The sequence below is a fragment of the Serinus canaria genome, chromosome 2 (genome assembly GCF_022539315.1).
Source record: "Serinus canaria isolate serCan28SL12 chromosome 2, serCan2020, whole genome shotgun sequence".
In the NCBI taxonomy this organism is placed as follows: domain Eukaryota; kingdom Metazoa; phylum Chordata; class Aves; order Passeriformes; family Fringillidae; genus Serinus; species Serinus canaria.
The window spans coordinates 87,696,222-87,722,282 of NC_066315.1; the positions used below are offsets into that span (position 1 = coordinate 87,696,222).

The 26,061-nt window shown below is 41.0% G+C and overlaps 2 protein-coding genes across 7 annotated transcripts in view; both read right to left on the reverse strand.

Annotated features, from left to right (window-relative positions):
• The window catches only part of CHMP5 (charged multivesicular body protein 5), a 905,521-nt gene extending 896,990 nt beyond the window's left edge, over window positions 1-8,531 (reverse strand). For 3 of the 4 annotated variants that reach the window (XM_050971840.1, XM_050971842.1, XM_050971841.1), the window contains exons 1-7: window positions 8,383-8,531; window positions 4,347-4,451; window positions 3,563-3,609; window positions 2,959-3,052; window positions 2,804-2,875; window positions 1,720-1,828; window positions 1,217-1,330 (exon numbers count right to left, since the gene is read on the reverse strand). In XM_050971840.1, the coding sequence (XP_050827797.1) occupies window positions 1,217-1,330; window positions 1,720-1,828; window positions 2,804-2,875; window positions 2,959-3,052; window positions 3,563-3,609; window positions 4,347-4,451; window positions 8,383-8,451 (610 nt within the window). In that variant the 5' untranslated portion in view covers window positions 8,452-8,531. Of the gene's footprint in view, window positions 1-116; window positions 714-1,216; window positions 1,331-1,719; window positions 1,829-2,803; window positions 2,876-2,958; window positions 3,053-3,562; window positions 3,610-4,346; window positions 4,452-8,382 lie in introns of those variants that run through there. The other variant, XM_030235765.2, reaches the window with a different exon arrangement.
• Window positions 8,532-9,844: 1,313 nt separating this feature from the next.
• Window positions 9,845-25,575, reverse strand: FH (fumarate hydratase). 3 transcript variants are annotated; one of them, XM_030230705.2, is made up of 10 exons: window positions 25,420-25,575; window positions 18,855-18,989; window positions 17,995-18,105; window positions 16,599-16,775; window positions 15,638-15,820; window positions 14,471-14,636; window positions 12,515-12,718; window positions 11,157-11,284; window positions 10,583-10,736; window positions 9,845-10,051 (listed from the first exon to the last, which is right to left on the reverse strand). In XM_030230705.2, the coding sequence occupies exons 1-10, from the start codon at window positions 25,546-25,548 to the stop codon at window positions 9,909-9,911; spliced, it is 1,530 nt and encodes a 509-aa protein (XP_030086565.2). In that variant the 5' UTR covers window positions 25,549-25,575; the 3' UTR covers window positions 9,845-9,908. The 3 variants fall into 3 exon arrangements, with proteins under 3 accessions (XP_030086565.2, XP_030086575.1, XP_018763260.1); XM_030230715.2 differs by lacking the exon at window positions 25,420-25,575 and adding an exon at window positions 21,832-21,931; XM_018907715.2 differs by lacking the exon at window positions 25,420-25,575 and adding an exon at window positions 19,198-19,361.
• Between the last annotated feature and the right edge of the window lie 486 nt (window positions 25,576-26,061).

Sequence of the window (26,061 nt, forward strand, 5' to 3'; positions counted from 1 at the left end):
CTTCTCTTTCCCGTCCCCAGGCAGGCTCCGCCTCTGGCGAACCCCGTGCGCGTGACGCTGATAAGCTGCCCCATGCTTAGGACCGAATTAATCGCCAAAAACGCCACACAAAGGGATCTGCTAATCTACGTGATTTTATGTCTCCATGGAATACATAAAGTTAATGACAACCCGAGCAGTTTTCAAGAAGGTTACAAGTACAATCGCATAAAAGTCTCAGGACTGCAGTAGTTTAAAAATTGCTTTCAGTTCTTTTATCAAACAGGCGTAGTAATAAGAGAGCTATTTTACAGAGAGTAAGCAGCAACGTACAGTCTTAGTTTCAAGAAAGAGAAACATAATACAAAGTCAAAATAAACCTCAGCTATCGACAGCCACCACTAGTCTTCACGTTTTACTTTGTCCATAAGATACGGAAATCAAAACCTATCAGACGGCTTCCACTGAAGGGAACTGGGATGAATTTTCCATTAACAGAATTCAGTAGTAAAACAACTTTCTCCAAAGAAAGAACACCACCAGCCATTCATATTGCATTCTAGGATGTAGTGATATTAAGGTTACACTGGAAAGACAAGTTCTCCAGAATTTAAAAATAAAAAAGATTCTTAATACAATTTGAAAAGTATAGTTCCATTGTATCCATTGTGCTTTTGAAACGTTTATGTTGCAGGGATCTTTGGCAACCCAAATTCATCCACCAATACGCCATCCTGTAGGAAAGAAAAAGAAGCGACGAGTTACCAACTCTCTAACAACCAGAACATTTTGCAGAATCTTCCTTACTACTTCTATGAAGTGTCTCTGTCTGCAATTGCCACTGTGTGACAGCTGGAATCAAAACAAGAGTATCAGTTCTCCCTCACTACAAAGGTCTATTAAAGCTCCAAAAGCAATCATACAGAAGCTTTTCTTATGGTTTTAAGACTAGAGCTGTAATGGTACACTTAAATTCTACTGTCAGTCTGACCATGTTTGATAGGAGTGATAAAATATCATTCTAGTGATTTTAAACATAATTAAGAGCATTCAGTACACTGTACATTGTATTCTCAAATTCTCCGTATTTAGCATCTATACATAAATAGCATACATAACGTTAAGCATGCTTTTTTATTCAAAATATTAAGGATCCTACATATCAAGCAACCAACACAAATGTGATTAACCCAAACCAAAGAAAAGTGTATTTTGCTGTTAAAGAGCAAAGGACTCACTTTGTTTTTTGTGTCTGTAGGAGTGACCTCGGGGATTGCTGGAGCGGATGCGGCTTCATCTAAGTAGGAGTTGTCTTCATCAGCTAAAAGCTCATCACCTAATGCATCCAGCTCTGAAATTGAATTATGTTGGCTGAAACATTATGCAAGAAGTTCCTTTTGCAAGAGTAAAGCTGCTCTTACAGAAACTTAGGATTCTTACTGAATGCTTACATTCCAATTCACCTCATGTCAGTCATCAGTAAGAAATACACACACACACACACACACACTGGACAGAACCTTCTTCCTTGCCTTGTAGCATTCCATTGGAATCTCATGTTTGTCTATGCTCTTGTTACTTCTCTTAAAGGAAATGCAGCTTTTATGTTCAAAAAAAAGCTATAAAAGCTTTTTAAAACACATTTAAAGCATTTGACCAAGGAAATAAAAAATCACTGTATGACAGTATTATGATTTTTATATTCAGTACCATTAAAAAATCATCTTCCCCCTTCCTAACCTGCTTCCAAATCATCTTCATCAATCTCTGGTGTTCCATAGCTACGACTCAGTGCCTCTTGGACTTCATTAGCTTCTTCCATCATATCTTCCAATTGATCTTGTATGTCCTGAAGCAAGAATTATTTTCAATTGGTCCATATTTACTCAAATTCAGTTTAGTAATTTGTATGTTGATACAAAGCACTCAGTTCTTTTAATTCTTACTCAATAAACCATTTTTTGAAGCAGTATTAATATAAGTCAAAGCACACACATTCAGGACAGGAATACTTGAAAAGCAGAAAATGTATGAGATTTAGTCAAATCTACCATCTGGAAAATAAGCACTAAGCTGAGTTGTGCCACAACAGAATTTAGAAGATACATTAGCCTTTTTACTGGCACTGTACTCGAGTACAGGTAAGGAAACAATACTTGCCTAAAGCCTTACAATGCAGGCCATTTATAAAAGACAGAATAGGAAAGAGAACTTAAAGGAATTCAGCACTGGCATTGGGTAAGAGCTTAAGTGCAGCATACTTGAAATTGTATTTAGAGATCTTATGGGAGATTTCTTTATGCATTTTCTGAAGCCAGAGCCAGGCCTTGCTGGTGTTTAGTTAGTGGCTTGGTTTTTTCGTTTGTTTTGTTGTTGTTTGTTGCTGTTGTCTGGGGTGGTTTTTTTTGGTTGGTTGGTTGGTGGTTTTTTGTGGGCTTTTTTTTTAGGTTTTGCTCTTTTTCATCAGGCACTACCTTGAACAGGGTGGGGGGGTAAACGACTAATCTGCATGTTACTAGTATAAGGAAACAAAAAAGAACAAAAAAGCCATAGCAGGAAGTATCCACTAACATTTATGCTGAAGTGCAAGGAAAGGAGAGATTAAAGATTAGCTCAGCAATGAAATAATAATCACTACAATAAGAGAAACCACTAATTGTGCAGTACCACAAAAGTCAGGAAGGAATTATGATGGCGTTCCCATAAAAAGGCAGACAAACTCATGTAAACAAAAATAGTCATCTTGCCTTGAAGTTCATCGTCCACTCACCATTATTTCAGTACATTATTTTTGTTCTTTATTTATTTAACTATAAAAGCTCACCTCAATTTGATCAATCTTGACTTGCTTGTAAGCTTTCTTCATTTCTTTCACCCCCAGTTTCATTGCATCCACCTAGAAGAGTCAAACATCATGCTTGTATCTGACATGGCACAGATTCAACAAATTAAACAAGTGTGAGATAAACAAACTGGTACCGTTGTCTTTGTATCCTTCAGTGCCTGAATAGTGTAATTAGCTTGTTCCATATTAAAAGACTGCTGTGACAGATTATCCCTCTGTTGTTCATACCTGTTTAAAAAAAAGGCAAATAATGGCTTTAAAACACTCCACTATTTATCACCACAAACATTCTTAGCAGTAGTCTAAAGATAGGAACAGATTTGATGGATTTTTTTATCACTTACTATACACAAATGCAGAATAAACAGCTTCATAAAAATCCAGCTAATATGCATTCCTGTGTTCCAGTAAACCAGAGCAAGGTCATCAAATACAAAATTTACAGTAATCAATTAATAATATAAAATGAGGCAATCTCTCAGAAAGTTTAGGAGCCAAACATATTTGTAATAATGAGAAGATTCAGATCACCTTGTAGCAATCTAAATTTATATATTGGAGTATCAGTCATAAATATGCTGGTGCAAAATATGTAAGGAGATACTTCTGAAAGGGTTCTTCAGCATTTTGCTTTAAAGAGTGCTCAGGAGAGTACTGGGAAGAGAAATAAAAGTGTGCCACTGCCCCCTAAAGAAAACAGCCTTTTATTAACCACAAACTAGAAAGATTTCAACTTACATTCGCTTCTGCTTTAACACTCTTAATGCTTTCTGCTTTACTGTATTCTGAAAAACACAATAGTGTTACATTAGATAAAATATCTGACTTTACACTTGACTATGCTGTTTAAACCTAATGCACTGTATTTAAGTTTTCCAAAATATTCCTCAGTTACTAGTGCCAAGAGTTTAACAATAGTTACATTCAGCATTTGGCCTGCACTAATGATTAACAAAACAGGAGAGTACACAAAGCTTCTCATAAAAAATACTTTCAGTTTCTAGCTTCTGATATATGTTTTCAGTAAGGAGAATAAAACATCAAACTTAGTCCATCAGAACTATCTTTCATTAACACATTTTAATGGTCAGCATAAAATAATACTGCAACAGTTACTTGAACAACACTGTTTATATCATATATGCTTATTTTCAGACATATTTTATCTGAAGTTTATCCTCTTAAAAACAGGTTGCCCTGCTCCCTTAAGGCATAGTGTAAAGCTTTTTATTTTGGATGAGAAACAAAACACCCTCTCTGCCAGACTTAATTCAGGTAATGAGGAAGGAGGGAAACAAGTTACTTCTCATGGAGGAATTACATGACACTCTGGAACAAATAAAACCCAATAAAACACTGTTCAAAGATGTATGTCTAATAAAAATAACCCTGCAGGATCTTATCTCTCATCCGTAGGGCAAGATGGAGTTTTAAGAACCTGATGAACTGGCTGAATCACATGACAAGAAGTGTGAGTCACATCCTCATGTGAGCATGTTCAAATTCCACCGAAGATTCTTACCTTTGCAGGTCCCTCTCTCATTTTCTTCATTTGATCCTTATACTTCACTAGTTCTGCATCGAGCCTAGCAATTTTCTTGTCAATTGACTCAGCTCTGCTATCCACCTTTAATGCATGAGGGGGAAAACAAAGAAAACAATATTCATTGAGGTTTTATTCAGGTATGGGACAAAAAAAGAACAGCCTCTGTTTTGTTGTGTTTCTAACTGAATTGTTTCTTCACTCATTGGTTTTATAAACAATTTCGATTTCGTGAGAACCCAGAACCAAAATCAAGTGAAACAACTTCTACAAGGAGCACAAGAGAAAACACTGAGGCTGCAGAAAGCTCTGCAACTGTAACATGTTCTCATAATTTTGAGATGCTCCCTTGCAAAGCCACTCAAGGAAGTTCTCCATTCCAGAACTTCTGGTCATACGCAGTGCCGGGACTAAGGTGGAATGGAAAACTTCTAGTTGTACCCTCCTGGCATTCCACAGAGCTCTCATTTGGGATATATTTTAACCCTTCACCACAAGAGGGATAAATATGACAATTACATAACCAAGCACAGGCACGGGTAGTTCTAACAGAGTAAACCAATTCATAAAAAGCCTTTTTAAAATGAACTGACTACCCTAGCATTTCTCTAGAAACAACAAAATAAAGCTTATTAACTTCTCATTCCAAGAAGCCTCCCTAGGGATTAGATTATAATGACATTCCAATTATAGCATAAGACAGATCAGTGCCAATTTACAATTCTGCCTTGTTAATGATGCGGCTAAGCATGTACAATTATGTGCATTTTGATTTCAGTGGTTCAATGACCCTTTTAAAACCCTACTCTATGACAGCAACATGCATTTGCCAGAGGCATCCTGAGTGGAGCATCTCATATGAACATTCCACACCAGACTTTAAAGTGCCTGGGCACAGCTGGCATTGAAAAATTTGTATTAAGCTTTCTATTATCCAAATATTTTACTAACAGCAAGAAAGAGAAAAAAATTGTGATGTTAGGACTCCTGTATGTTTAAAGCATGGCACGTCCTCAAGATCTTTATCAGCTAACTGCATCTTTGAGATCAGCCTCCACAGGGGAAAAAAATTATTTGGTTTATTTATATATTGATTCTTTCAAGCAGTATTAGCAGGAAACAGAGACAGACCCTCCCACATTGACTAACTGTGTAAAAGTTTCCCACACACAACATGGGACCTCAGCTCTTATAAATGAGACTGGACAGAAAAGGGGAGAATGGATCTAATTTATCCAAAAAACAAGACTATGCACTAGGACCTGAAGAGCTTCTGTCTATTACTCACAAATAAGGCACACTGAGGAACCTTTCATTACTCACAAATAAGGCACACTGAGGACCCCGCCTTACCAAAAAGAAAGGGAATTTAAGTTTCTACACAGTTGTCACAACTATTAGCCTTTAGTCCCTATGTTTCCTGTTTACTACACTGAAAGAAACATAAGTTTAGAGTGTTTTTTCAAAGAAGAAAATTTAAAAACAGTATTAATGCTTCACTTCCTGGAGCATCCTTCCTCCTACAGGCCTTGTGACAGCTTTGAGTCACAAGGCCTGTAGATGACAGCAAGCATAAAAACCCTGCCTTTAAATGCAATGAGTTTTAGATAACTAAATATTTCTACACAGGAAAGAACATCCAAAACACAGGCATGATTACTGCCTAAGAGCTGTCTATGTTTTTAACAAACGTTGCATTAATCACTGCTCACCTAATAAATTTCCAAACTGCTCTTTAATAGCTAATTGCCACTGAACTAACATGGTTAAGAGATCTTACAAAGCAATTTGACTCCTTCAGAAGGTAGAACAAAATGTTTCTAAGACAGAAGACACCCCAGAAGCAACAGTAGTTGAGCCTCCAAACTGTTGGATTTAACATTGTAAAGAAATAATAGAAGTTTTTAAATATCTCGCACAACTCTCTTCAATAATAATTCACATGTAATTAAAAATGAACAATCTAATCATGTCTGTAGTTTTAGCAGGACCTATCCTAGAGACTCCACTATTGTGAAAAGTCTTTCACAAATCAGACAGATTACTACATATACTTTGGCACAAAAAGTTAATTCATACACTTCAAACTACTGAAAGAAAGCATTTCTCTCCATGCTTACTAGTAACCACAAGTAACCACCCTGTAACTCATCACTGGTTGCCAAAATCATCACATGGATAAAATAAATCCAAAATTCTTCTTTTCACTTAATCTGCTGTCTTGCATAGTCAAACTTTCAGACAGTGCAATTACAAACAACTAGAAGAGGATCAAAACTGAGTTCAGCAGGATTTTTTAGAAAAAAAAATCCCTGGTGTTGCCAATCAAAACATCTGTTTAAATTACACTTTTATATTCCAACTCCTCTAGGATTGAACAAGCTCTTAGCAGAAGACAAACTGCTGACCTATCTAAATTTTCTTTTGATTTACCTGCCCATTAGAAAATGAATTTTAACTTGGAACTGGCAGCATGAAAAATTTAACAGACTAATAAGTCTCAGCTGTTGTGAAGGAAACAAGGCTTCCTGCTCTTCCACTTATATTGCCAAAATAGCAAATTTAAGCACTTTGTATCTCAGATGGATTTTGGAGATCAAGTCATCCACCAAATATACTGTTACTTACTGGCAACAATGGGAAAATGAATCCTGATTTTCAATCAGATGTTTTATTCACTGTTCTAACGAAATATATTTAGAGTCATGTTACTTACTGGCAACAATGGGAAAATGAATCCTGATTTTCAATCAGATGTTTTATTCACTGTTCTAACGAAATATATTTAGAGTCATGTTTGGGCTTAATACTGCTAGAAGACAATACAGATTTTTGTCAGTAAGATAAACTACCAGGACAAACATTATGAGCACTTCTCTTTCCCCATACCAGCCAGTGGCATACACAAGACACTGATGTGTAGGTAGCACTGACAAATATTAGGTAATTCATTTACAGAGTCTCTCCACTGGGCAGCAAAACAAATCCTCTGAGAGGAAAACTGTGATTTTTCCATGGAAACTGTTTGTTGTCAGGTTCCAATGACAAAGCTTAGTCACACAACATTTACTGACAGAAATACACAAGAAACTCTATTTTCATTCTTCATTTCGTAAAATTAGCTTACAACAAAACGGGCTGCAAAACCATGCTACAGTTTTCTTCATAAACTTTAAAGTAAAAGAAAAGACTATGAAATTACCATAAATCTTAACAGGTTTTCTTAACCCTCTTTGCAGGCAGGCCAACACAACAGTTGTAAAATGCTTTGCCACGTGTTTCCTGAGCATTTCTTACTTGGTCTGAGCTTGCTCATCTGTCTATCTGCACACACCTTTGGCATCCCTACAGCAACCCTCCTCACCCCAAAGAGACACAACACTCCTCTGTATTGGACAGGGAGACTGATCTTCTTGCTCCTGCCCCTGCCTAGCTACAACTTGTCACGGCAGGAGTTAGCTAGTGCAACCGGAGAAGTCCTCAGCTGGAAATGCTGAGAACATCCACGAGGATGTGAGGAGAGCCATGCCTTCCACAGGCTCGCTGTGTACACAGTGAGAGCTCATTTATGGGATTTACACGTTTATGGGAAGAGCTCCCAGGCACAGGACACAAACGCAGGTGTGGGTGTACGGAGGTGCATACAAAGGTACATCCCTGTGTAGGTGTGCGGACACCCCAACACGCTCTCCGAAACACTCCGTGTATGCCCGCACATCAGGGCCAGGCCGGGTGTGGCTCTGAGTAAGCTGCTCTAGTGGCAGGTGTCCCTGCCCACGGCAGGGGGGTTGGAGCTGCGTGATCTTGAAGACCCCCTCTAACCCAAGCCATTCCGGGGCTCTATGATATACATACCCACCCACGGACACACACGCTGTGCCCACGCAGGGCAGTGTCCCCACACACACTCACACACACCTACACACCGCTGCTGTCCCTTGGGCCACCGCTGCCGAGGCGGCGGCCGGGCCGCGCAGCGCTCAGCGGGCCCGGCCGCCCCGGGGCGGGCGCTCACCTTCCCGATGCAGTCGGTGAGGCTGGGCGGGGGCTCCTTCGGCTTCGCCTTGCCGAAGAAGCGGTTCATGGCGGCGGTGCCTCGGAGTCGCTCCCGGCCCCGGCGACAGCGGCGGCGGCGGCGCTCCCGGCCGACCCGGAACCCCACGGCCGGCTCCGCCCCGCGGAGGAAGGGCCGCGGGAAGCAGGAAGCGCCGTCCCGGCAGCGCAGCGCCGAGCTGAGAGCCGCGCTGGCTGGCAGCGGGATCAGCGGCCCTGGGCCGCATGGAGTCTCAGCAGCCCCGTCAGGGGCACGCTGTCCTCCCTCAACACAGCCCCTCAGCAGCTGCTGGGCCTGCAGCGCCTGCTGGCAGGGTAGGATCACCCCCTTAACGTCAGTGCAGCTGATCAGTCAAGAACGCCAGGAAAACATACAAAGTGTACCAAAACCGCGCTGTGAATCGGGAATAGCGGAGCCAGCAGGGTAAGGGCAGGGATTGTCCCCCTGTACTCGGCCCTGCTGAGGCCACACCTCGAGTGCTGTGTCCAGTTCGGAGGCGCTCAAATCAGGAATGACATGGAGGTGCTGGAGCAAGCCCACAGAAAGGCAACAGAGCTGATGAAGGGTCTGGAGTACAGATCCCACGAGGTGCTGAGGGAGCTGGGGGTGTTGAGCCTGGCAAAAAGGAGGCTCAGGAGAGAGCTTTATCGCTCTCTCCAAGTGCCTTGAAAGGAAGGTGTAGCCAGGTGGGGCTTGGGCTTTTCTCCCAGGTAAGAAGTGACAGGATAAAAGGACAGAGTCTAGACGTGCCCCAGGGGAGGTTTAGGCTGGACATTAAAATGATATCGTCACAGAAAGGGTGCTTAAACAGGGGAATGGACCACCCAGGGAGGTGGTAGTGATGCCTTAAGTTTTAGCTTTCATATTTTTCAGATGCTGTACTGCCTAAGCATGTAATTCTCAACTTCATATAAAGTGTGTTAATAAGTTCTCTTTACAGCTTAGTTAAACAAAACAATCCTTTTCCAGCCCAAGAACACCACTGCAGCTTCAGGCCCAAAAAGTATAAACAGCAAATTGAGGAGAGCAATCGGCGGGGTTGGGACTTCATAACCTGGAGATGTAATTGGACAATTGACCCCAATCTGTAAATGGACCTAAACTTATAAAAGTGTGAAAACTCATGATCAGTCATCCCTCTTGCGTCCATCTCGGGTTTATCTTGGTAGAGCCGCAGCCACGCTCTTGTACTGCCCAAGGTGTATCCTTTGAAGGTCTTTTAATAATTACCTACTTTATTCCTTCTTAGCTCTGTCTAGCCTCTCTTCCAGGTGAGCCTCTTTAGGCATCACTTCAGTCACTGTCCATGGAGATGTTTAAGGAAAGATGGGATGTGGCATTCAGTGCCATGGTCTAGTTGACACACTGGTGTTCAGTCACAGGTTGGGCTCAGTCATCTCAGAGGACTTTTCCAACTAATGGATTATATTATATCATATTTGTTTTATTTATTTTTTATATTAAGAACACTTTTTTTTTTACAGAAGTTACTGAGGACCTAACATGTCTTTAGGCTTCACCCACTGATCAAACTGGTCTGACGTAAGGAACCCCAGCTTTATAGCAGCTTCTTTCAACGTCGTCCCTTCTTTGTGTGCTGTTTTGGCAATCTTGGCTGCTTTATCATATCCTGTTACAAAACAAAACCAACAAGTTATCCATTTGAAATTTTAGATGATTCATCAGATGTGAGAGAAAAGTTGGATACGGCCTTTGAAAAATTATTTGCTAGGTATTACTATTACTGCTTAACTCAATTTGCAGGAAATGCACACCAAATCTTTACTCCTTACCTGAACTGAAAGTAGATCTTATTATTCTTGTCTTAATTAATTTAGATCAAAGACTTATGGGAACTTCTCATTTAAAAAAACCTCATATTGTAATCTTTCATTCAACCTCTAATAATGATAATTTAGGAAAACAGGTACATAAATTCTTCCAATCTCCATTTGACTCTAATCAGTTATTTTTCTAACACCCTGGCATAGCCACTGCGGGGAGAACAGTTTTTACAACAGCAGCTAGTGATGCTGAATAAGTTAACTTTTGACCTGACTTGGCCTTACAAACATTGTGACAACACAAATGAAGCATACAAAATAATGTTACCACAAAATATTTTGGTATGTTCTGAGACACTTTTGAGCCTTAAACCTACCTATATGTGGGTTCAGTGCTGTTACCAACATCAGAGATTCATTCATCAATTTGTTGATCCTATCCGTATTGGCTTGGATTCCAACTACACAGTTGTCAGTGAAAGAAACACACACATCTCCTAGAAGTCTTGCAGAGTTTAAAACGTTTTTAATCTAACAAGACAAAGAAAGAAATACCAATTATTTAATTCAGACATTACCAGTTGTACATTCTGGCACCTTTGTTCATAACCAGTGCCCTCCCTGCAATTTCAATCTATTTTAACAGGCTATTTTCCTTCCAGTATCTGAAGGGGGCCTACAGGGAAGGCAGAGGGACTCATTGTCAGGACCTGTAGTGATAGCACAAGGAGCAGTGGGTACAGACTGGAAGAGGGGAAATTTAGGCTCAATATCAGGTAGAAATTCTTTACTGTGAGGGTGGTGAGATACTGGAACAGTATCTGAGGGATGCTGCAGATGCTCCAACCTTGGCAGTGTTCAAGTGTTCACTGAGGGTTTTTTCTGTCTGTAAGCTATCTGACTGTACAATTACTTAAAACGTCCTAGATATGTAAAACTTTATGAACTTACCATCATGGGCTTAAAGACATTCAGTTCAAAGTGTCCATTGCTTCCTCCTACAGTAACGGCAACATGATTTCCCATAACTTGGGCTGCCACCATGGTCACAGCTTCACACTGGGTAGGGTTCACTTTTCCTGGTTGTGAAAGGGAGAGAAAAAGGTTACCAAAGGAGAAGGACGGGGAAAAAACCAACCAACCAGCCAGCAGCCTTTTAATAAATCACATTCAATAGAAAACATTTTGTAAAAGGTAACTTGTCTTACTCATCTGTATCTGCGCACCACAGAAAATAAGGTTACTTCTACAAATGATATTAAATTGAATTTACTATTCCAGTATTTTCAGTGAGGATTTGTAAAAGAGCTATGGCTGCTTCAGCAGTCTCCCAAGACTCAGAGCTGGAGGATGAGCTCAACATGTGCACGAGCTAAAGAGCTGTTCATTACCACAGCTCTTAATAGTCAAGAGATTATCACCTGTCTTTACATGTGCAAGTTGGCATTTCTGGGAGACCCCTACCAAATCCTACTCAGCTCAAGGAAAGTACTACTGATGTGTTAGAATTACTTTGTGATAAAGTTAGTACACTCTGTCAGGAAAAAAGCAAAGCAGAAAAACCCAAAAAAACAACCCCCTTCCAAAACAAACAAACACACCAAGTTAGAGTGGCCTCCAATTGAGTCTGTTTTATGGTTTTTAAATTTTTAGACATAATCCTAATAAGAACATTCATTGTTTACTTTTTTAGAGCCAGATATGTTCATAACCTACTTCTTTTATAGTTTATGATACAGGAGGAACAACTTAGATATACAATATATGTTTTGGATATATAATATTCCTATGTACATACTTTTTTAGGAAAAGAAAGGAATGATTACTAGTATTATTCCTTTCTTCCTTACCCTCCCATACAATGAGATCATTGCAGAAAGGAAAATATGAGCGCATAACACTAATCATACCAGGAAGTAGAGACCAAAGTCAAATTACACAACAGTACTGCTACAATTCACAGATTAAAGATTTCAGAAAAGCCTTTACCTAAAAATTGTAGGGAACTTGCAATTCTAGAAGGAAGCTTTGAGAAGTACATTTGTGTTAATAAAGCCATATTCTTACAGATACTACACTCCCCCATACCCTAGCTAACCCACAGCTGTGCCAGCACTTTTATGAACAGAGGTTTTGGTAAAATAGGGCAGTGATTCTCACAAATGTCAGTAAGTCTGTAATTCTCTCAGATAAGACCTGAGAGAATCACACTTACTGACATTTGTGACAGTGTTTGGTAAACGCCTGTTAAAAGACAGTGGTCAAAAAAAAAACCCCAGGTCATTTTTCTCTACATGTATTCTGTATACCTGGCATGATGCTGCTCCCTGGTTCATTTTCAGGCAGGATGAGCTCTCCCAGCCCAGAGCGTGGCCCAGAGCCCAGGAAGCGAATGTCATTGGCTATTTTCATCAGACTGCACGCCACTGTGTTCATGGCTCCACTGAGCTCCACCAAAGCATCGTGAGCTGCAAGAGCTTCAAACTTATTTGGAGCAGTGACAAAAGGCAAGCCTACAGGGAGAGAGAGGGTGTAAACATTAAACCAGTGAAGCACTTCCTCGCAGACAATCAAACACAGCTTAATCGAGAACTAAAAATTAACAGGGTTATTAAAAATAACCCTGTAATATCATCTCTTTCCTCCAGAGCTTTCTTCACAAACATATTTCTTCAAGTAAGTTAAATACAAAAAGACATCATGAAAGTGACTAAAATATAAAAGAGTATAAAATTTGAGCATCCACCTACAACAAAGGTACAAATTTCAACCCTTCATAATGTGTTGCATTCTAAGCACTGCTTCTGCCCGACAGTGTTTTGTGAATGTCAATCATCTTTCAAAAGTTAGCCCAACTTAGGCTTTCTTCCATTAAATCATGTTAGATACTTTAGACTGTTAATTGCTCTCATGCTTTCAGTTATAAAAATAGATGTTTCTGCAGCATAGTGAAGGCATTAGGGTAAGTAAGAAGTAATCACAATGGAAGGGAACAATAAACCCGCCAGAACATGGGAAAGCTGGATCAGACTTAGGAGGATGCCTGCCAACAGCAAGAACACAGGAGCAATGGAAGGAACAGCTCTGTTATGTTCATTAAATGCCTGAGATGTAAGCCTAGGTTCCATGATTAAAAACATTCCTTCAGGACTTTGCCCTGAAGGGGCAGTCCCAGCAAAATGGGACTGTAAAAAAATTACAGACATCACTAAGGACTGACTGTTGGGCTGGATTTCTGCCCCCCAGAACAACTCATCTGAGCTTTCAGCACCAGTTCGAAGGAGAGTGGCATGATTCCTGTAACTTCCAGTGTTTTGCACTTCCTGACAAACACCAAATCCCACCCAATTTGCATAGACTTATGAACTGCACAGCTGCCTTCTGTTAGAGAGGTCTATCCAAACTTCTCCTTTTGTTTTTGCCAATAACCACCCTCTATATGAGCATAAGGGACTTCAGGAGTCTGCCCTACTCATACAATTTGCCCATACAGGATCCAAAACATCCACTGACACGGGAGAGCTTCCTAACAGCACCAAAACATGCCCTGTACTGCTCCTGGCAGCTGTTGTTTACAGCAAGTTACTCCTCTTTCAGGGTACAAGACAGTCTTGACCCTCTGAAAAACAGTGAATAACAAATCCATTTAAAGAAAAACACTGTGACTAAACAATTTTAGATTTTACAGCAAATGTAAATGACAGATGTACACATTTGTTGGGGGAGCATTTTGAAAACTGATACTGTGACACAAAAGATCTGGTTTACAGATCAGAAAACTCAACTACACTGTAAATTAAGTTTTAAGATCTATAAAGACAGGATTAAAAAAAAAAATCAGACAGTTATCTTTTACTCTTTCAGATGAAAAAAACAGAGTGGCTTTGGAAGCATTTTTTTCCTTCCTCTGTGCCAGGTTGCTGCAAATTAAGAGAGCCAGAGGAGCAAAGATCAAGACAGAAGCATTATAGTTGGGCTAATAATAGAAGTCTGAAACTGTATCCATATCCAAAGAGCCTTGCTTGGATAAACACCATCATTTCAATCACTTTCAATGCACTGAGTATACTTTTAAAAATAAATTGCACAAAAAATGCAAAGTAGAAGGCATAAAACACATGGCATTAACAAAAGCTTCACATTAAAATATAAATACAGTTTAAGCTTATGAGAAGTATGGAAACTGGACAGATTTAAGTTTGAATTTGACTGCCTGTCACATACACTGCTTTACTGATAACTCACTCCCACATATCATTTCTCACCTGTCAGTTCTGCCACTTTAGCAGCAACTTTCTCAGCAAAGCCAACCCTTGTGTTCAATCCTGTGCCGACTGCAGTCCCGCCAGCTGCCAGCTGATACACCCTTGGCATGCTGGATTCAATCCTGGCCACACCGTATTTGATTTGCTGCACATAGCCACTGAATTCCTTTGAAAGAAAGGAGGACAAGTTTAAGGAACAAAGACATCAAGCAAGAATAAGCATCCAGATTATTCAAGTTTTTAACATGATTTAACTAATTCCTTTAAAACCTGAAGGCACTGAAGTTAACACAAATGCTAAATCTAAGCATATTTTCATTAAGAGGGGAAGTATACACCCATTAAAGGACTGCTCTCATGCTATAAAAAAATTATACATTAAACCAATCTTAATATACAAAGACATAATACATAGAATTATACATGATGCATCTTTCTCTCGCTTTTTATCTTAGTTGAGTACTTAGCAGGATCTGATTCCATAGTAAATCAGCTCCAAGATTATATTAATGCTCTCAAAGAACAAATAGAGAAATGGATCTTGGACTTTGCTCACTTATTTTAGTTAGTAAAAACCCCACCTGCGCATTCTTGGAAAAAGTCCATAAATTCTACCTGCTGTTCTATTAATTCAGTTTAATTCATTACTAAATTACTGAAATATAAGCCATTCCTGACAATATGATAAAACTTGCCATCTTTTTTATATATATATATATATATATATACACACACACACACATTTATACACACAAGATTATGTACTGAAATTTTTCATTCACAATATTTAGTAGTTTTGTATGTTGGCAAAACATAACTTACATAAATTTACAGATTACAGACAACAACTACCTCTTCCCCGCAATGTAACAGAAAAACTGTGCTGTGCTATCTGGTAAGGAAACATCATTTAAAAATAATTTATATTTTATTACTGTTAGAAACAAAATACACATGGGGGAAAAAAAACTAATAAAAATTATAATGCATGTATTACAGTACAGCATATCCAGCAAACTCCACTACAGACTGAAAATACTCAGGCTGAGATTCAGCCATTTTCCTGTATTTTATTCCAAACTATCAATTTAATTTAGGCGTTCTTAAGTTTGACTAAAGTTTGAATTTTCCAAAGAAAGGCATAATTTTTAATTTTTTTTTTTTTACCTGCCCAAGTGTAAGTGGAACAGCATCTTGTGTATGAGTGCGCCCTATTTTTATGATTTGGGAAAACTCTTTGGATTTCCCTTCTAGTGCATTTTGTAGCTTCTTTAGTCCAGGTAACAAGACCTCATTAACCTCCTGGGCAGCAGCAATATGCATTGCTGTGGGGAAAGTGTCATTTGAACTCTGTGGGAAAAAAAATGAAGAATGTTAATTTACAAGCTTTTCTCACCATTGCTGCTGTAAGATGCACATGAGTGGCTTTATTCTCTTTACCTCATAAACTACTAGTAACTAAACTACGAGTAAGCAACTTAGGAGTGTTCCACAAAGTCAGTTCCTTCTTGATAAATCAACTTTTTATGACTACACCCACAGGAAGTTAAATTGAATAGACTGTTCATAACAACCCTGGGACAAAAAAGAATTGCTATGGTAGTTATGAGAGATGGCTAACAAATGGACAGATGATTTTGAAGGAGTAGTAGGTGACTTTAAAATACATGTGTTGCTTTGATAATGTTAAATCCATAGTTCACAGAATACTGAGTAAGCACAAAGGATCAGGAAGGGAAACAACTAAGTCAGTGGCTTAATCTTTCCTTCAAAGTAGGTGAAGAGACAAGCATAATACAATGCCTACCATGATCCAACTTTTAGAAATTGAACCTATATTTAACATCTTTAAGACTGTAGCAGTGGCTGTCACAAGGCCACCACTGTCTAATACATTATGTATGAATTTATCAATCATGAATTAATTCAAAGTTTTTAATCTGAAAAGCTCATACTGTCACTGAAAAACATCTTACAGTTCATTTGAACTGAAAAAGCAGAAAATTGTTAGCAAAGTTGTCCACAAAACATTTTTTAACCTAACTGTGGATACAAGAAAGCTCAAAATTCACAATTCAAAGACACAAAACTTTTGAAGTTAAAAGCAGTATAAAAGAAGTCTAACAACCTGGCTTTTGTTAACATGATCATTTGGATGCACTGGCTTTTTGCTTCCCAGTGTCCCTCCCATTATCTCAATAGCTCTGTTGCTGATGACTTCATTGACATTCATATTGGTTTGAGTTCCAGACCCAGTCTGCCACACGACCAAAGGGAAGTGATCATTTAATTTTCCTTCAGCTACCTATAATGGAAAAAACAGAAAAAATTGTTCCACTAGAAAAAAAAAAAAAAAAAAAAAAAAAACAACCCCAACTATGTTTTCCATTGTATTTTTAAATTTATATACAGCAATTAATGAATTTACATTAGAATAATTAAGATGTTTTTATGTAATACCAGATATTAAAAGAGAAAAAAAACCACTTGCTAAGCTTTTTGAAGACTGAATTGTGAAATCCAGAGATATACAGAATTTGACTTCATGTTCTAGCCAGCAGACAGCTGTCAGTCTCAAACACCTCCTCCCTGTAAGGCATTCTCGTGTTTGATCAACATTTTTTGGAGCCTGTTGAATCTTAGACACATTCAGAGAGTTTTCTGAACATTGTTTGTAATAGTATCAAAACCTGTGCTCAGAAGTATCTCCCCACACATATTAGACGCAGAAAAAGGAACTGCTGTCACAACTCTGAGGCTAGACAATCAGATTACCAGGATACATCAGTCCTCCTGGAATCATGCTGTTCAAGAAAGGATCTTCTGTATTTCCCATCTTATACAGGGGCAATGTTCCCACCTACAAGAATAGCTTGATTCCTCTTTTTATATAAGTTGTATTAGAAAATTATTTTGGAGGTGAGGGAAAGGGTATCATAGCAGGGGTGTTTTTATAACAAAATAAAGAAAGCCAAAAGCAACTTTCAGAATTTATGAATCTAAACTAAGGAGACTTAATCCACCAAATCTTCTAATGCACCTTTAACTAGGGGAACCCCAGAAACCAGAAGAAGAGCATGGATATATTCTGGAGTTCTCCAAAGCTATTGGGTCTTAGGACTTAAGGTGCTACAGCTGGTAGGAAGAAGATACAGCTTCTGCCACCACTGAAATATATCTAAGCTAGTCAGGACCAGAAAACTCTGTAAAAATGCTTCTAGAAAAACCAATCTGTTGCTTTAGTCAAAGCAAAACACCTGGTATCACACCTCAAGTAATTGTCACTCACAGTTCTGCACTTGGGTGGCATTTATCAACATGTACTGGAACATTCTATCATTTCTTTACATGCAAGAAAGAGAATAGTGAAATACCTTATTAAGTAAATGATCTGTGGAGAACAACATCTACTAACAGGAAATGCTTTCCTCTAACAATCTGAGAAATGCAATCCCCCACCCTGCTGTGAAAAGCTTAACAAAAACACAGTGACAGTTGCAGTATTTTGAACAGCTCGTTCCTACCTCATTTGCTGCCTGTACAATGGCTTTAGCAATCTTGGGGTCCAGACCATAGTCTTGATTTACTTCAGCAGCTGCTCTCTTCAAGATGCCAAAAGCCCTTATGACCTGGACCTGAGACACAAGGGTAAGTTTAAACACACAATTTCTTTCTCCCAAAGGACTCGTCATCAATTTATAGTGCATGTCTAAATCTGAACCAAACTGCTGCTGATCTTAAACCCAGCAGCCCATCAGCCAAACCAGAGAGCAATCAGCTCATCTGGGATTATGTTCCCACTAACAGTAACATTCACCCAAGCAGCCCAGAGGGCAGCACACAGCTGTTTTTGCAAGCCCAGGTATGCTCTGTGTGTCAAAAGTTATGTGCATTAGAATTGAACTGGTTCCATTTCTAAAACAGCCTTTTGAGGGAAAACTGACAAATTTCAGTACATGGAGGGTCAGTATATGACAAAGTATGAGCACATTAATGGCCTATGCACAGCTACACGTGACAAATTAAGTTTATATCAACTCCTGCTATACTAGACTACTTCAATAACAAACTAGATAAATGCTACATCAAAGTACTCAGTTTGCTTTTTCATCTTTGTAAAGACAAAAGACAGATTTCTATTCATCCTGGTTATTAAAAAATTAAACAACACCATAAAACTATTCAAAGCAATATTCAATTAATTTAAACACTACAAGAAATACTTCCACCAACATAATATATTGCCATAAAACTTCTACCGTTATTTAAAATTCAAAGTTGTTCACACTTTCAGCAAAAGCCTAAGAAGAAGGTATTTAGAAGGTATTCACTTCCACATACAAAACATACTCTAGAGAAGAGAACACAGATTTGAATTACTTACTGGCATCCTTTCTGAAACACCTCCAATCTTGAAGTTCATTGTAGACCTTACAGTTTGAGCACCATAGTATTTGTCACTTGGGACCTTCAGCTCCCCGAAGGTATCATATTCTATCCTGAAAGCCTCTTGAGAAGACTAGAGGGAAGGAAAAAAAAAAAATCCAAAAACTGGCAATCAGTATATTCTTCTTGAAAGCAGGTAGTCAAGAGAAAGAAGATGGAAAAAAAACCAAAGCCAAGACATGCGGCTAGTCACAGGTGTTTCTAAGTACATCTGGAAAGCCAAGACATTGTTCTGGTTTGAGCAGGTGTCCCACCAGAAGGCACAAGCACAAACCACGTACCATTGCTGCGTCCTGCTGCTGCCAGGGCACAACAACTCCCGGGCCCGAGGCTCAGACCCCCGGCAGCCACCGACCACCAACAGGGAAAGGAAGGTAACAGGATGTCTCTCTGTTTACCAAAACTCAGGACCCTCTATTTTGCCAGGGACCAGGACAAGAAACGAGAGAGTGGGGTCATGGGTTTTATAGGGGTGGAGTTTAGGGACGGGTCCAATAGTAAGCAGCAGGGGATTCCAAAGGGGTGGATCGAGGAAGACAACCAATGCAAAACTAAGGCGGGAACACTGCAGCAGAATTTAAACCAATGAGGGTCCAGGGAAAGAAGAACATTCTGGGCCATTCCTCATTTGACAAAATGGGGTGGGGTGTCTTTTCCCGGGCTTGTGGGGGCACACCCCACAGGGTGGAGGGGCGGGATCTTCTTTAAATCTCCTTTAAATCACGCCCCTCGCCCAATGCTGTCTGTCTGGGTAGAATCCTCGCCTCCTGGGGTGGGGGCACTCCACAAGTCCCAGTTTTTTATTTCTTTTTGAAACAGGGAATAATCTTCAAGTTAGGGCCCCAGAGTATTCTTAAAATTAAATTACTTAATACTTATGGGATAACTTATAGAAGAATTATGACAACTCATAAAGGAGCTCCCAGAGACATAGTAACAAACAGTAAAATACATTAACAACGACAATTACAGAACTAATAATTTTAGCTAAACTTGTGACAACAAACAACCTCAATGGGAAGATTAAATGTGAAAGGGACACACATAAGAAATTATTTTTAACATTTGTAAAGAGTAGAAGGTATAGGTAAAAATAAGTTTAACACAACTATTAATGCAACAATTAAATAAAGGCTTCTCTTTCATGTCTCTGCTCTCAATACCCTTATTCTTAGTAAACCACCCCTTTTCCTTTTTGCTCACTCTCTCACTGTCCCCCTTTTTCCTTCTTTCTCTTCCCTTTTACAGTCTTTCAAGTATTCTGTATTATCACCCCTCCTGATATATATCTACTACACCTATAGGTATGGTGGATATATTATATCTAGGTGTATTTTATGTAATATTTATCTATGGTAACATTTCTATGTCATGTATCCACCTAGCATCTGTTATTATCTAACACAGGCACGGCTAAATTCATTTTAGCTGACAATGATTTTTTAATCTTTGTAGAACAGCCCAGTAACTTGTGATGATGTGATCACATTCATATACAGCTCTACAAAGATTATGGAACTGACAGAAAGCAAGAACAGTTTACTCTTCCTCTTCCCACACCTTGGTCAGCAAAGTCCCAATTTTCTGTGAGAAAGGTATTCATCCTTTCCCAGGAGAGGAAATGACCTTCTTTCAGAGTCCTCAGGAAGGGAGAGAAGTCTTTTTTATTTCTTTATCATGGATAGAGTAAAACAATCTTAGCCCTGTAGGCAGGGAATACACATTTACAATGCTGGGTTCCTGACATAACCACGACCCTCAGGGATGAGTCTTTGGGAAACAAACCTCTTATCAATAAAGACAAGTCAGTCTTGCAGTGCAGTGAAAGAAGAAAATCAAATGCCAGGAACTATCAAGAAAAGCAGAGGATACAAACAGAAACACTCCTGTGCCACCACGATTCATTGGCAGACTGAGGTCTTTGTGCAGATTTGGTTCTTTCATCCCCAAAATATGTATTATAGGAAACAGTTCAAAGGCAATAAAGTTGACAAAAGGTAGGGAACAGCTTTCTTAAGACAAGTGCCTTTTTTGTTCAGAAAAAAAAGGTAACCTGGGGACTGAAGGAAAACTGATGTATAACCTGTGTTAAGTGCTCACTGTCTCTTCCAACACAAGACACAGGAGCCCTAACATGCTTGTAGGAGTCAGGTTCAAAGCAAGGGACAGGGAGCAGCTCTTCACACAAGTCACAGACTGACTCACTCCTTGCCAGCTGATGCTAAGGATGCAAGAAGTCCACCAGACTTCAGGGAAGATGAGACAAACCCTCAGAAGACAGATCTAAACTGGGCTATTACACAGACAAACCACAGAGTCAGGAAACTCCCTGATGTGAAAATCATAGAATCATTAAGGTGGGAAAAGTCCTCCAAGATCATTAAGTCCAATCTCTGACCAAACATCCCCCTGTCAACTAAACCACAGCACTAAGAGCCACATCCATTTATTTCATAAACAATTCCAGGGATGGTGATTCCACCACTTCCTGGGCAGCCTGCACCAATGTCTGATCACCCTTCCATGAACAAGTTCTTCCTGATATCCAACATGAACCTTCCCTGGGGTGCAGCCTGAGGCCACTTCCTCTCATCTTGGGAGATGAGGCCAATCCCCACCTAGCTACAGCCTCCTTTCAGGAGTTGTACAGAGTAATAAGGTCCCCCCAAGACACCATTTCTCCAGGTTAAACACCCCCAGCTCCCTCAGCTGCTCCTCACAGGACTTGTGCTCCTCACCCTTCACCAGCTTCACTGCCCTTCTCTGGACTCACTCCAGCACCTCTAAGTCCTTCCAGAATCGAGAGGCCCAGAACTGGACACAGGACTTGAGGTGTGGCCTCAGCAGTGCTGAGTACACAAAGAGTTTGGGTGAGAAAATGGGGAAAGCATCATCTATGTTCACATATTTCTTACTCTTCCTTAGGAGTCCACTTCTGAAGTCAGACTGTTCCTCTCTCTTCTTTGTTCATTTTACTTGCTCCTTCTTTAGTGAACACGTTAGAGAACACTCTCTCAGTGCTGTTGGACAGAAGCACAGCTGGGTATTGGCCGGAACACCCTCTCCAGCAGCCCTGACCTTCGGCCTGCCCAGGTTTGCATCACCATGGATGGCAAGCTGCAGCAGAGAGAGGGAAGTGTCCCAGCCTCTTTACTGTCATTCCCAGGCAGATGGAGACACTCTGCCATCAGGTACCATCAGCCACATACCAGAGACTCCAGGCCTGCTCACTTTGAGTACTTCAGAGGAGGGGGTGGTTGTGAACTGGAGGAAATTGCAGCCCAGCCCACAACAAGGGCAGTTCTCACATGGCTATCCCCACATCTTGTGTTTTGGCCGATGTTCTCCCAGGCACGGACTCCTCAAGAATAGAAAGCTTACTATGGAAGAGTAAGTAATTCCTATGCTATTTAATCCTCCTTGTCCTGCTTGAGCCACTTAGCATTCATTTACATGCTAACAGGAAACAGAATACAGTAAATGCTTCTTTAGTATATCACTACCAAAAACGTTTAATTGGGATGCTTGTGGGTCTTACTGGACATGTGTGCACATTAATATTCCATTGGTGGGGATCACTGATGTCTTCAAAATCCCTGCTTTTGACATTGGGACACCTTGTGAAAGCACACAATGCAAAGCTTTCACAGAGCTGGATAAGCAGAAGCCATTCAGCTCCAAGCCCAGCTCTCAAGATCATCAGTGGTTTAATAACTGAAAGTATTCACCCTCAAACAATATGAAAAGTTAAACCACTGTAACCTTTTAGATAAAAAAGCTAGCAATTGCATAACTGATTCCTCAAACTTACATAATTCCAATGTCAACAATGACGAAACAAAGATAAATAGGATCAGTACATCCTCGTACAAGTACCTTTCAACAATGAAATCATTATTAAAAAAAAAACAACACAACTTTCCGAGCCAATTCCACGCTCATAAATCCCAATGAAGTTAACAGGGCAAGGTGCTTTAAGAAGAATATCATTTGCTGATTCCTAGTGTGACAGGTGTCATTAGGCAAAAGAGCAAAGTGATGTTTTTCATGCAGACTGAAGGAACTGAGCTGCAGCATTACTCTCAGCCTGCAGCAGGCACTGTCTGAGCGTGACTGTAACAAACATGATTCCCTCACTCCTCGGCCAGAATTCAACCCCTTGAGCAGCTTTATGAGCTGAAGGTCCCAGCTCCTGTATGTAAAGAGGTTTCTGAAGTCACCCCCTGAACCAGAGGACCAGCTGTAAAATGGTGCATCAGTGGCAAACTCCATCATCCCTGGGCCTCAGGAGAAACCAAAAGGAGACTTGGAAACTCTGCCAGTAGCCAAAGCAAACTCCTGTGCTCACCTAATTTCTAACCTAGCTACAAGCAAGGCTCTGCTCACAATTACTATTCATCACATTTACCAAACTTTTTTTTTTTTTTTTTTACTTAGAAGGTCTGAGAGGGTGTGGTCAGCCCTCCAAAATCCCTAGAACCCAAGCACAGTCCAAAGCTTACAGTTAGGCAAACAGAACTGTACTTTTGCCTTGTTGCAGGGAACTGATCAGAACTGATTGCACCATAACACACCAGAGAGGCTCAAGCAGCAGGACCACAGCAGTAATGCTTCTTGTGGAAAATCACATTCTCATTTATGGAGGCAGCAACTTTTGCATGTAAGTATTTCAATCCAAAGAACCACAATTTTTAGCATGTCAAAAGCAGTCTTTGGAGGCCATCAGCATGTGCAATTTATGTTTTACTGCTCTCCTTTAGCAGATGAACAACGTTTCCATTTTTAAGCATCGTCTCTCTTTTGTAACATAATTTGAGTCACAAATTCTGAAATTTACCCTTTAGAACCCAAACCTAAGTATTTTACAGTGTTCAGCTACAAAAGGACCACTATGACAATACCATTTACAACACCTTGTGCAATTTAGCTCTAAGTAAAGGCAACACAATAAACATACCAGAATAGGATGACTATTTGGTTGTATCTACATACACAATGTGTTTCAAAACAGCTCTTGCTACCGAGAAAATCTCTACAAACATCAAAAAGTAATGGCTTGGGTTTGTTGGGCAGCTGTTTTTTTTAATTTAAATATTGGTTAGTACATCTTTTGGTGGTTCCTCTTTTACATAATAACATACAGAACTTTTCCTGTAAGAATTCAACAGCTGCTTGACTTCCAAGTCCTCTGATGGATGTTTTAAGTAGTGCTGCTATTTAAACTCCAGGAACTGACAACAAAAACACAGGACTAGTCATATTTCTGACCCTCAAAGAGTAAAACACATCTCATTCTTGTAAGATTGCAGACCAGACTCATAAACACCAAGTTTTCAGCAAATGAATGAAGGCCATGATTTACAATGTTTTTCTCAGACAATGACAAATGGCAAAATAGAAAAAGGGAACCATCCAGCAGGTCAGTGGTTTGAGTTACATATACATACACCAGTTTTCTTACACAGTTAAGTTTCACCCACTGTGAAGTTTTTTCACTCACTGGAAAGCTTGTTTTATTAAATACTACTTTTTACAACTTCATCAATATTAGAGATTGGAAATTGCTGTTCTAGATAAATTTATTAACTAATTTAGTAATTTTGTAAATTTAGTAAACTAAGGAATCGATAAGATCCTTAACACACCACCTTCCGCTGAAATTCTTCTCACAGTCTACATTACCTCGTGTTAAGGAGTGAACTCACAAAGATAAACCTGAGACTAAGGCTTCCACGCAACATTCAACGCGTTAGAACTGAGAGTTGAACTTCTGTATCCAAATACTGTTTCTGTTTCTATCCTGAACCGCTTGCAACAATCAAGTCCCACTCGCGTCCGAGACGGATAATCAATCAGTTGATACAGGAATATCTTCCTGATGATGCCCGCTAGAAGTACGGGGCAGTTCTCAGCTGAAAGCTCCCTAGTTTTCAGGCAGCCCCAAAGCTATTCCAGTGACGAATATTCCTATTCCTGTGAGGATACAGCTTTTTATTATCTGCACCTCAGCAGCTTCAAGAAAGCGCCAAGAATTCCCGTGGAAGCAGCTGCCGCACAGGGCGGCTCTGTGAAGCGGGTCCCGCACCATCACCTCTCCTTCCCGGCAGGATGCCGGCCCGGCCCGGCCACACTGCCGCGGCTCAGGGCCGTGCTCAAGGAGTGAATCTCACCCGGGGCAGCGCCACGGGAGAGCTGCGCGTGCACATCCCGGTCTGCCGGCAGCGGCTGCCCAGCGGGGCCGGGCCGAGCCGGGCCGGGCGGACGGAAGGATGCGGGAAATGGCCGCAAAAGCCCGGCAGAGGATGGCAGACACGCTTCCCCGGTGCCGGCGCGCTCCCGATGGAGCAACACACAGGATTAAAGCCCCGACGCAGCCGGCGGCGGCCGCTCCCGCTGTCACCGCCCGCTACCCGTTCCCCGCGGGGCGGGGGCGGAGCGAGGGCGGCGGCGGCCGGCGGTGGCACTTAGAGGTCACGGCTCCCCGCTCCCCACCACGGGCTCACCATGGCGGCGCGGGGCGGCGCCGGGATCCAGCGGCCGGGGGTGGCGGGAGGCAGCGGGGGCGGCGGGCAGGAGAGGAGGAGACCGGCGGAACGGCCGAGGCGGCGGCAGGCGCGGAGTGAGCGATGCATGGTGGCGGGGGCCGGGAGCACCGCGGGGGCGGGAGGCGCGGCGGAACCGCCCCGGACGAGCGTCACGGTACCCGCAGCGCCCGGCCCCGGAGGCTCCGCCGCGCCAATCGGCGGCCGCTGGAGCTGCGGTGGGTGCTGAGTGCGGCCGCGGGGTGGGTTCGCCCGGCCTGGAAAACCCGGGAAAACCCGCCTGCCCCCGGCCAAGGGCAGCGGGAAAAGCGCTGAAGCAGCGATTTCTCCGAGGGCGGCGGGAAAAAGATGAGCTTGTTCTGGTTTACTGTAGTCTCTTTAAAGATTATATTCCCTCCTTCCTAAGAACAGTCAAGGCTCCTTTAATTAAAAAAGCTAAGTCAAGGTGCAACCCCCTCCCTACTTCCTGCCCAAGAAGGCAGAGCGCTCCGACGTGCTACATCGCTCCCCGGTGCAAAGTGCAGAAACCCTTCGAGAGTGAAAGAAGATATACTCCATTCTTTCACCCACCAGCAGCAACATTCCAACAGTTCAGGTTTTCCA